Source organism: Nanorana parkeri, unplaced genomic scaffold (genome assembly GCF_000935625.1).
Source record: "Nanorana parkeri isolate BGI_ZX_2015 unplaced genomic scaffold, ASM93562v1 scaffold39, whole genome shotgun sequence".
Taxonomy (NCBI): domain Eukaryota; kingdom Metazoa; phylum Chordata; class Amphibia; order Anura; family Dicroglossidae; genus Nanorana; species Nanorana parkeri.
The window spans coordinates 1,487,054-1,499,707 of record NW_017306307.1 but is presented as its reverse complement, the minus strand read 5'-3'; the positions used below and the strand labels follow the sequence as shown (position 1 = coordinate 1,499,707).

General features: G+C 42.7%; 1 protein-coding gene across 4 annotated transcripts in view; it reads left to right on the top strand.

Annotated features, from left to right (window-relative positions):
• The first annotated feature begins 1,444 nt into the window (after positions 1-1,444).
• The window catches only part of ANGPT1 (angiopoietin 1), a 237,483-nt gene continuing 226,273 nt past the window's right edge, over positions 1,445-12,654 (top strand). For all 4 annotated transcript variants that reach the window (XM_018570749.1, XM_018570726.1, XM_018570734.1 and 1 more), the window contains exon 1: positions 1,445-2,067. In XM_018570749.1, coding sequence (XP_018426251.1) covers positions 1,768-2,067 — 300 coding nt within the window. In that variant the 5' untranslated portion in view covers positions 1,445-1,767. The remainder of the gene's footprint in view (positions 2,068-12,654) is intronic.

Here is a 12,654-nt window from a genome sequence, read left to right as displayed (position 1 = left end):
ACCTGTAGATGTTTGCCGATATCTCCAATATATGTATCTCACCTATAGATGTTTGCCGATATCTCCAATTTATGTACAGTATGCCACTTGTAGATGTTTGCCAATATCTCCAATACAGGCAGTCCCCGACTTACAAACGCCCGACTTACAAACAACCTGTACTTACCAACCGAGGTCCGATTGCCCCCCGAGATTAGTGCCGTTCCCGAGTCCCGCTCCTTGCCTCTGCCACCCGCAGGTCCCGCACTCACGCAGTGTAGTGATACAACTACATACATCTGTCACTCAGTGCTACAGACTTTACTGCAGTTCATTGTAAAAAAAAAACTTTGTACAATGAACTGCAGTAAAGTCGGTGACACTGAGTGACAGCTTTATGTACCGGCGCCGGCGGCTGTGCGGGGATCCAATGCACACAGGCGGCCGTGCAACTGCCGGTTATTTAGGAGAACTGTTAGCATAACAGTAGCATAATGGAGCCAATACGAGACTCTACAGGCACCGCCAGGCAGCCACATCCTGCTGTTTGGGTCATCGTGGGGACCCTCTCTTGTGGTCCCTCCACCTCCACTGGCCGCCAAAGACACAGGAGAAGAGGTGCTGCAGCCTGCATGTGTTAGGTGAGGTTGGGGAGTGTACCGGCGCCTGAGCCTAGGGGGGCTCAGCAGACCCAGGCATGGTAGGACAAGAGATGCTGGTGGGGGCGAGGTGGAAAAATGTACCTGTTCTGATTTACATGCAAATTCTGAATGATTGTGGACACAGGTATCTCACTGTCGATCATTTTTGGATCTACTTGTCTAACTCAACATATATAAAAAGCAAGTTTTTTTCATTTGGTATGATGGAAATTAATAAAAGGTATTATTTTTTCACCTTCATGTACAGACAGAAATCCAGGAATTTACTAAAAAGTTTAAGGGATCTGTGGGCTTTTTGTTGGGGGAAACTCTATCACTGCAGTGGTTTGGGTTAATTTCTGCTCTACATTCGGTCTTTGGAAACCAAACAAACAATGGGTGGCAGAAAGCTGATGGAAAGTTCCAAAATTGCTAAATGTATGAGCAGGTTAAGGCTGAACATGTCACCTTCCATTGTTCCTTGTGCCCTTTCAAGCAAGCCTGGCACCTGCATAGATCTGGCAGCACCAGACTTGTAGAATGACAGTAATTTAATGAGCTCTTAACTTTTAATACATTGACAAGGACAAACTGCCTTTTCTCGAGCTTGTCTCAAGCTGTTAGTTGTTATGTAGAATAAGCTTGATTGAGGTCATGCATGCAGCCACTTTGTAAACTGATCTCTCCTTCTCTACTGAGCCACCAAGCATGCTTTGCATAGGGGCGCACTCATACACACACAACATTCCTGTCAAGCCAACTCTCTCACTCTCTCTCTCTCCAGCTTGAATGTGCAGTCTTAATAAAACGCACAAGGCTCTGAGTGCAAATAGCAGTCCTGCTGCAGCCAGAGCACAGGCAAAGGGGACCAGGCTTTGCATGTGCAGCCGAGTGGCTAATCTTTGGACTGCAAATGAGTGGAGACAATAGATGCTGGCTGCCAATGCTCTAAATATATCTATTGGAGCTGAATAGACATTATCACTGGGGTGACACCAAAATAGTGCAGCTGAAGCAAATCCTTTCCCTTCTTTTTTTTTTCTTTTTTTTACAGTGCTGAAACTTTCTATCCCAAATTTCCCAGGGTGAAATTAGGAAGCCACTGAAAGGAAAGCTGCAGATTTTCATTTATCAAGTTGAGGACAAGATGGCATTGGTGATTTTGTGCGCCCTCTGGGCAACCCTGATGGTGAGCACAGCGGGCACTGGGCAGAGGAAAGGCACAGACAGCACAGGGAGAAGATATAACCGGATCCAGCATGGCCAGTGCACTTACACTTTTATTCTGCCTGAACTGGATGGCAATTGTCGTGAGGGGTCTACGGAGCAGCAGCAGTACACCAATGCACTGCAGAGGGATGCTCCACAAATGGATCAGGATTTTTCCACCCAGAAAATTCAACATCTGGAGCATGTCATGGAAAACTACACGCAGTGGCTGCAGAAAGTAAGTGTTATCTGCAACATTCTCTTCTCTAAGGCAGTGTTTCTCAACTTTAATAAAGCATGTAGCCCTCTATGAAAGGAGTTTATTGAGCAGCCCCTGGAGAGGGTCACTGGATTTCAGATACTGCTTGATGTGGTTACACTTTTTGCCAGATCCCTCTAACTGTGTATAAATATTTTTCTAACATATAATTATGTTTTTAAATAACTTTATAAATATATATATGTATACACAATTCCAAAGTTGGTATAGAGGAGATACGTCAAAGCATCATCATATATATTTATATAGAAAGTCTAAACTGTTATGTGAACTGACTTACAATTAGAAGTACCCTCAGAACATGAAAAGTTCTTCTTTCACCCGAGGTAGGGTACTTATAAGAAGTACCCCTGGGGTACCAGCGCTCTAAGCTTTTTGATCATAAAGATTGTAGAATTGATCACATTTTCAGCATTCTAGAAAGTACACACTATGCAAAACTGCATTCTTCCTGCTGTAGCAGGTACACCGGGGCACAATCAAAGACCCCTGGAGCAAAAGCGGATGAGTTGCCAATAGCAACCAATCAGCTTAATTAATTTTAACAGTCCAAACTTGTTTCACATTTACTCCAGTTTTTTTCTCTTCAGTCGGTACAAATTAGTCCCAGCGCAACCTCAAGCTGGCTCATTTGTTAGGTCAAACAAATGTTTGAAAACATTTTCAGTCATCTGTGTTGTCAACACACTGAAGGTGTCCATCCATTTTAGGCTGGATCAGGAGACTGCCTTGTAACGTCTATGTAGTAGTCCCTGAAGACCCAGTTCTTGGGGGACACAGAGATCAGCCATGGATGGCTTGGACACACAGATCAGAGAGAAAGATTTCCCTGATCGCTACTGTTTGTCTGTGACAAGTCGCCTTCCCCAACATCTGCAAAGAGTGTTTCTGTTTAGGACAGAAGTTGATTCAAAAAGACACTATGACTTGAGATGGTCAGATCAAGCATACACGTCCGACCATTGACTAATGTCTATGGCCATCTTAATGGACTATATCTATGTCTGCATGTAATTACAACATGCAATCCTCCGGTGATCACTTTGTTCACACCATGTCCATTGAGCTTCGTTTCTCTGCACACCACTGCACATGTATGGTGTGAACAATTGTTCTCTATGTGTGCTGCTCTCACTATACGCCATACATGTGCAGTGGTGCACAGAGAAATGTAGCTCAGTGGAAATGGTGTGAACAAGGTTGGTAAATATCAGTCTGCAGAAATCCGTGATCAATGTGAGGAGGACAACTTTTGCTTTTGGAAATTGCACTTCTACGCATGTGCTGTTTGAGACTTAGAAGCTCCGATGGAGAAACTGTATTACAGTAGTAGTATTCTGCAGTTAGAATGAACGGATGCTCGCTGTAGAACACTTACACTGTCCATGATGGGCAATTAGAAGTGGAGCTGTTGCTCAAAGCAACCCAGGAAATGTTATATTTGTAGGTGATGCTTTATAAAGTACTCTGATTAGTTGCCATTGACATCTCCATTTATGTTCCAATTTTCATAAGTCATCATCATTTGATTCTTGAAGCAGTGCCTTGTTGCTTAGACCATCCAGATTTCGTTTTTTGCACAGTGCAGTCACCCATGGAGGGGAATTTATCAAAACTGGAGCAGACGGAATCTGGAGCAGCTGAGCATGACAGCTTCTCTCTTTCATTTTCAAAGCTTAAAGTGACATTAAAGGCTAAAGTTCCTCCCCAATGCTGGAGTAAAGACCTTAAATGATGCCTCTTGATGCGATCATCCGCTTCTTTCCAGTACTTTTCAGGAGTACCTCCAGCGCTGATGCTGGTCTCTGATCCAGTGCTGACTCCTCACTCTTCCTGACACTTCCTGTCACACAGAGTCTGTGCGGGTACAAGCTGCCGGCATTGACTTACCTTGTGTCTCTCCTCATCTCCCGGCTGAAGATCTGTACTGTGCATGCGCCCGCCCCATGGTCCTTTGCGACCGCCCCAGAATCTTCAGATTTTTAGACGAGAACCCTCTTCTTAACTTTTTTTTAATGTTTTTGCATATATATACTGCTTGCTAGCAGTAATATATGCAAAAAAAAAACGGGACAGTTTAATTATCCTTTAACTGAACAAACTGAAGAGAGAAGCTGAATGGTTACTATGAGCAACTGCTCCGGATTCTGTCTTCTCCAGTTTTAATACATTTCCCCGTAGCATTCACTGAGTATTTACTTTACTCAAGTTGGAACAAGGATTCTGTTCCATCACACTTTGCTCTCGGTGTTGTGTTCCTTCTGCTATATTAGTGAATATTTCTGTATCTGGTTGGTGTTCCCTGTTTTCGGGGCAGTTCCAGGTTTTGAGATTTTGTCATGTGGAAACTGCTGTCCCTGGAAATGTCACCATACTTTGGTGCATACAAATCCCCGTCAGTGTGCAGCATGTCAAACTAAATCTTCATCACCTATTAATATGCGCTGTGTGTTTTCAGTTAACGTTTTATATGAGGGCAGCATTTTGAAAATGTTTGCATTCCAGTTTTATGAACATGTCATAATTGGGGATTTACACCGGAAACTAAAAAAAAAGATTGCACAGCATTAAAAACGTCTTAACAGACCGCTAATTTGTGAGTGTGCCCGCCATTTACACCTATTGCAGCTGGCAGGTTTAGAGCCAGCCTTACCATGACGAACAACAGATTCATCTGTGACTTGGCGAACACAGCTACTTAAGTCTGCAGACTCCAGTGATCATTGCACGACATATACCAGCCGACTCCATTCGTTGCTAAGGGCTATGGAACGCAACACTTTGCTCCTTGAATGTTTCACAAATAAAGCTGGTAGTGTATTTTAATAGTTTGTTTTCTATGTTAAAGAGGAACTCCAGGAATGTAAAAAGTTCACCTTTGCTGTGAAACTACCTCTGCACTGCAAGGGTCAATGGCTCATTTTTCTCTAGGGGGCTCAAATAATACATTAATAATAAATAAATTAATAATAAATAAATATAAATACTCACCCGATCCTCAATCCTGCCTGGCTGCTAGACTGGTCCGCACAGCCGCTTCTTCCCTGGCCTCTGGTGTCCTGAGGGCTAGTTCACACCAGATGCAGTAGTGATGCAGTCCTCTCCGTTTTGCAGCTACATCAAAAATGCATCACAATGCTTTCCAATGGGATTTCTTGTGCTCTGCTCACACCAGAGCAGCCAATTCCAATGCAGCTATATGCAAAAAAAAAACGGGACAGTTTAATTATCCTTTAACTGAACAAACTGAAGAGAGAAGCTGAATGGTTACTATGAGCAACTGCTCCGGATTCTGTCTTCTCCAGTTTTAATACATTTCCCCGTAGCATTCACTGAGTATTTACTTTACTCAAGTTGGAACAAGGATTCTGTTCCATCACACTTTGCTCTCGGTGTTGTGTTCCTTCTGCTATATTAGTGAATATTTCTGTATCTGGTTGGTGTTCCCTGTTTTCGGGGCAGTTCCAGGTTTTGAGATTTTGTCATGTGGAAACTGCTGTCCCTGGAAATGTCACCATACTTTGGTGCATACAAATCCCCGTCAGTGTGCAGCATGTCAAACTAAATCTTCATCACCTATTAATATGCGCTGTGTGTTTTCAGTTAACGTTTTATATGAGGGCAGCATTTTGAAAATGTTTGCATTCCAGTTTTATGAACATGTCATAATTGGGGATTTACACCGGAAACTAAAAAAAAAGATTGCACAGCATTAAAAACGTCTTAACAGACCGCTAATTTGTGAGTGTGCCCGCCATTTACACCTATTGCAGCTGGCAGGTTTAGAGCCAGCCTTACCATGACGAACAACAGATTCATCTGTGACTTGGCGAACACAGCTACTTAAGTCTGCAGACTCCAGTGATCATTGCACGACATATACCAGCCGACTCCATTCGTTGCTAAGGGCTATGGAACGCAACACTTTGCTCCTTGAATGTTTCACAAATAAAGCTGGTAGTGTATTTTAATAGTTTGTTTTCTATGTTAAAGAGGAACTCCAGGAATGTAAAAAGTTCACCTTTGCTGTGAAACTACCTCTGCACTGCAAGGGTCAATGGCTCATTTTTCTCTAGGGGGCTCAAATAATACATTAATAATAAATAAATTAATAATAAATAAATATAAATACTCACCCGATCCTCAATCCTGCCTGGCTGCTAGACTGGTCCGCACAGCCGCTTCTTCCCTGGCCTCTGGTGTCCTGAGGGCTAGTTCACACCAGATGCAGTAGTGATGCAGTCCTCTCCGTTTTGCAGCTACATCAAAAATGCATCACAATGCTTTCCAATGGGATTTCTTGTGCTCTGCTCACACCAGAGCAGCCAATTCCAATGCAGCCAGAAAAATACTGCTTGCCCTATTTTAGCTGCATCGGATTGCGATGGAACGCACCGGAATGCACCAGAAATCCCATTTTAAGCAACCCCCCGCCAAAAAAAATAAACCAATACAGCCTTTCCTCTCAGGTTTGTGAGTTTTTATTGATTCCCTAGAATTTAGAAGATTGGTAATTAGGGATGCACCGATACCGATACTAGTATCGGTATCGGTGCCAATGCCAATACCAAGTACCTAGCCTGATACATGAGCTTCCGGTATCAGGAAGCCGGGCAGTGAGTCATTAAATGCTGCCCGGCTTCTTGATTGGCTGGGAAGCCGGCTCCATGTGCTCTCGTCACCAGGGAGCATGGAGCCGGCTTCCCGGCCAATCAGGAAGCCGAGCAGCGTGTAATGACTCACTGCCCGGCTTCCTGGTTGGATGGGAAGCTGGCCAATCAGGAAGCCGGGCAGCGTCTAATGACTCACTGTCCGGCTTTCTGATTGGCCGGGAAGCTGGCTTCATGCTCCCTTGTCACCTTGTGACGAGAAGCATAGAGATGGAAGCCAAGTGGTGAAGCCAAATGGTGAGTCATAACACGGTACTCGTACTCGATACCGAAAAAACGGTATCGGTGCATCCCTATTGGTAACTATGCAATGCAGCTTATAAACTTAGAACAAAGAACACGGTTGCCAGGGGCGACACAGACAGATCTCCTTTCAGATACTTTGACAAACGAGGCCTGCTCGCTCTCTGCGACTAATTTATAGTAACTTTACAGGTTTGTTTTCTGCTTCACGGCTTGTCTAAGGTTTCAGCGGCCGGTTACTGTGTATCTTCTCTGTTTTTAGAAGGTATGCCCTATAATTGACTCGGGCCAGGCTGACAAAGTGCCGGGATTATTAATAAAGTGCCAAAACATAGCGTCTATTTATAGAGGATTCTGCAGAGCAAATGTCAGCAAACATACCTGGGAACAAGGAGGACCGATGTAACCTTTCTGAAAATTCATTTATGAAATGTTTGAACAGGCTGCCTTCACCGGGGGAGGGGATGGCGTTATCTCAGATACAAGTCCTTATATTGTAATCAGTACACGGTGACTGAAAGGTTATGGTGTGAAGTTGTATGCTGCGATCCTAACTGGATCCCATACAAGGCAGTGCTTACCTGAAATTGACTATTCATATTATATTCAGAGGTAGGCAAACCCCGATCCACCAGCTGTTGTGGAACTACAAATCCCATGAGGCATTGCAAGACTCTGATAGCCATAGGCATGACTCCCAGAGGCAGATGCATTATGGGATTTGTAGTTTCACCACAACTAGAGGTCTGAAGTTTGCCTACCCCCTCATATATATCATATTGTGTATAAAAAAAGGCAGGAGGAGGACAGAGTACTCACGAACTTACTTGAAAAAATCCCTTTTATGTAGTGAGTGCTGCCTTCCATCTGCCCGTCACTTTCATCAGCTTTTTGGATTCCCAGTGTGCTTTGCATCTCTTTCTTTATTACATGTGATGCAATCTACATTTCTCAAGACTACATATCCCACCATGCATTGCTTCCAGCAAGCAATGATAATGTTACGTTGTTCAGACGTTGCATTGTAGTTCAGAAGGCAGGCTCTGTTAGAGTTGTGACACAAGGAAGTGCATATTCACAGGGCTGAGTATCTTCAATAAGTTTACAAACTTCTACATTGATATGGTTATTATGAGTGGGATAGAGCTTATGGGAAGGCAATAGAATTACATATAGAAATACATATTTATTTATTTATTTATTTATTTATTTATGTCTGTATTTATACAATACATATTTACTTGCAGTTGTTGACCACAGACACCCTGTATCTCTGTAAATTTGGAACGTGGTGATTATTTTGCCTTCATTTCCATCGGTTATAATGCTGGTGACTTGTGCCTGTGATGAGGTTTATTCTTTCCTGTCCGCGTAGTAGAGTATTGTACATAAAGCAAAATAAAAACAAAACAAAATAAAGCATACAATAAAAACCACGTTATAAAAGATATGCTTTCTATTCCCCTATAGGGTCTTCATCTCCCACATATCATATATACTTAACACAGGATTAAGAATTCTTTGTAAAGGAATGTCGGGCTACCCGAAAATTTAAAAAAAAAATGGCAGGAATGTCACCGGTTCATAACAAGTCTAGTAATAGAAAAGGGCATGGAAGAGGCAATTCACTACAAATGAATAGAACACTTCATATTATGTGATTCTTGTTTCAGTTTTCTAAACAATGAGGCAGAGTTGAGAATCTTCACACAATACATTCTGTGAATATTCACTTTAATTATCCAGTCTTTGCTTTTAAAACTTGATTATAAAAACACTTCTTGGATCAGTATTCTATTGGAATGGGTAGAACACAGTCCTGAGTGTTATCCTTGTTCAGAAATGTTAAAGAAAACGTCTGTTGAAAAAAATAATAGAGACTTCCATTGCTGACCTCTCTCTGAAAATGTTATTTGCCTGACTGCTTTGCTTAACTTTAATTGTCAACACGCACTACAAGCACAAGGACTGTAGCTATAGTCAGTGTGAGAAAATTAATCTTCAAAGTTTACAACGAGGGCACAAACATCTTCACTCTTTCCCTGTTTCCCTGTTTCTGTTGCACCAGAATCTTGGGAGCTTGTTCTTAGCAAGAAGCGGTTCTCATGGTTAGAAGTGCGTCTCATTGGTCAGGTGACCACGCTGACCAATGAGTGCTCGTCATTTGCAAGTGAAATTTAAAATACATAACGCAGGGCTGCAATCCCATGTACAGAGAGTACACCGGGAGCCTTGGAGGTGAAGGAGCAATGGTGGGTAAGAGCAGCGGTAGGGAGAGGGGGCAGATTGGTGGGGGTAATTCAATTTCCCTACATTTGCCTGGAAAAGAAAATTACCTTTTTACTTTCAAAGTATTGTACTATTTTCCCCAAAATATAACAAATATAAGTACAAACAAAGTAGTGTCATTGAAAACTATTCAGGTGCAGCTCCTGGTCTTCTCCCAAAAATGATCCAACACCTGTTATAACAAGTATATACAAATAAAAAAAAAACAAATCAGGGCAAGCGGGGAGATAGCAAGGTACAGTACAATGAGGTAGTAAGGTAGCTTACACAAAAGCTATCCATATGTATCAAGTCCAAACTATATCCAAAGATATTCAGGAAACAATAAAAACAATATAAGTCCATAAACTGTCGCATAATGTTCTTAGTAGTTCAAAGTTATGGGAGAAGTCATATCCACCACAGCATTATATAATAAAGCACAATGACACTAAGGCATAAGAAAGGTAATATTAAAGAAAAAGAGGTAGAAAAAAATGGGATATTTGGGGGGAACAACAGGAAGAGTAAAGAAAGAAAATGAAATTACAGGCAGTCCCCGGGTTACACACAAGATAGGGACTGTAGGTTTGTTCTTAAGTTGAATTTGTATGTAAGTTGGAACAGGTACATTTTTTAAGTGTAACTCCACCCCAAAAAAAAATGTATTTTTGTTTTGGATAGCATAGGGAAGGGTTTAGCCCCTGTAAAGTTTGTGTTGCTGTGTGTGCCCCTGTACATAAGATTTTACCTCACTTTCTGCCCCAGTGACGATTGGATATTGCAAATTTTGGGTTTAGCTTCAGTGGAGACACCGTTTTCCCATGATAACTCTTACAGTAGTGAATTTCCCTTCCTAGGGGTAGATTTCCTCTTACTTCCTGTTGTCTCCAGGACAGGAAGTGTGATTAAATATTTCTAATGAGGATACAGACAGCAGTAAAAACCTCACAGTGACCCGGAAGAAGAGGTGGGCACCCCTTGTCTGCACGTCTAACAAGAGCCAACTTCCTGTAATGTACGTACAGTACTACAAACCAGACCCAAAAAGATGGGCACTTCTCGTCGGCACGAGTACGGTAGCATTACAACTAGCCCTGCTTGTAAGTAGGAGTCGTACATAAGTCGGATGTATGTAGCTCGGGGACTGCCTACCTTTATAAGTGAATCAGAGCAGAGAGTGTTGATCCATCAAATATCAGATTACCTTGAAGGATGAGGAGGAATTTTTTTTCCCCCTGTGGTAGTAAATTGCTCTATTGGATGAACTCCATGGCCTTGTGTCTTTTCTCAACCTGACTATGTAATTAAAAAGTGCAATTCCCCTTTAATAAACTGCATTCTGCTGAGTATTTTTGCAGAGAACTATGTGACTAGAAGCCATATTAGGAGCATGTCCTAGAGATAAGCCTGTTTGCTTCATCATACGCTGACCTAGCATGTTAAGAAAATATTCTTCCCCGCTCTTGCATCTGTGAACTTTTCTAGACACGTCTGACCCGTAGGATTAAGTGTATCCAGATTATGCACAGTTTCGGGGCACCGCAGGAGACGTAGAACTTAAACACAGGGGGGGCTGAACGTTTATCTGCTGGGGGCTAACACGCTTAGCTCTGTATTAAATACCACTGAACACACTGGTGGCTGTTAACATTAAAAACGATTTTTCTCATGATAAATCATATTTTTAGAAACTCCAGGAATTTAAACTCCTCGTACGAAAAGCCTTTTTTGTTCGAGGCAAGTCTGTAACCCACAGCAGGAAGCTAACGCAGAACAATTCTTCCTGTATGTGAACTTTCCTTTGAATTTAAGTGGACCCTTCACCTAACGCAGGCAGAGAGGCTGCTGTGCAAACAGCAGTGCAAAGTAAAGTGTTAGGAAAGTAGACGCTAGCCATATCAACCAATCAGAATGTGGCCATCGTATTTCTCCTGCTGGTTAGAAAAAGAAAAAAAAACATATTGGCCTTGGCCAAAGCCACTGAATACTTGGATCCTAATGTTGGCTTTAAATATATTTAATAAAGAGATGTCTTTGTACCTCAACTTAAATCTCAACTCCAAATATTGTCTAAATACAAGAGACGTGTGTATTCTTACTCGAAGCTTGGTGAGCTTTGTGTATTTCTTCCAGATCTGTGCAGTAATCTAGTGTGAAACTTCCCTGTAATAAAGACCAGTCACTGTTGCTCTCTCTCCGTGGGCAGGGTGACTAGTCTTGTCTCTGCCCCCTCCTGTAGTTTTCTGCAGGCAGCCTGTAGTGGGTGGAGCTTGCTGGCTCCCACCCACAGCTCTGCACTCTCCACAGGTTTTGCAAAAGTGTTTGATGCACACAAAGTGGATTTATATCCTTTGTGGCTATTGGGGAATATGTTGAAATGAAAGTGTTTGTGCTTGGAGTTTAGCTTTTAAGTGTACATGAAGGCAATTTTTTTATTTTTTGCTTTGGATAGAGTCTGGAAAGGTTGGGCGCTTTGTCCTCATGGAACACAGTAGAGACAAATCACCAAATCTCACTCTAAATCTCCTGGGGCTAGCAGAGGCAGCAGTGCCTTAGATCTCACACTGCAGATATATGTACATCTATTAGGCTGTAGACACAGGAGTGACTCGGCGCATTCACATGCCATTAAGTGCACTTTTATTTTTCAGGAGAAATGCATCAGTAACTGTCAATTATCAGGGTGCTTTTTAGGCACAATTATCTTTCCTAGTTGTTCAATCTACAGTCTAATAGCATTTTCCACTTTTAGAGTTCAGGTATACTTTTATAGATAACTGGATCAATTTGTAGATTTTATATATCTGTCGGAAGCTTTTCCAGTTTATAGCAGAACTCCAGGATGATTATCCTCCCCTCTCCCTTAATAAGGATTTATATATACTTATTCTTTATGTCTTCTCCCGTGATGTCATCCCTGGCTCTTCTGCTTATTCTGGCAAACGCACAAGGGGGGGCATTCATCCAGCACTGAGTGGCGCTCATGTAATGACCTGTGAGGACTGTTATTTCTGAACCCATCCTGGCCTGGGTGGTAGTCAGTGGCGTCACAAGAGGGGTGTGGGGGGTGTGCGGCCCGCACCCAGGTTTCACCATTGCAGGGGTGACACCAAAATAACTGACAGTCATTTTGGTGTCACCCCCTCTAAAAAGTCGGGCACTCGGTCATGGACCGAGAGCCCAACAGTGTCAGGAGGGAGGAGGGGACCCGACGGCATACCTCATCCCGCCGGGTAACTGTCCCCTTGTCTCTCTGCAGGCGTCCATCACTAAGATGGCCGCCGGCAGGCGTCAATCAGATGGTCGCGCATGCGTGATGACAACACGGCAGGGTGTCACCCGGTCTGGGGACCGGGTGACA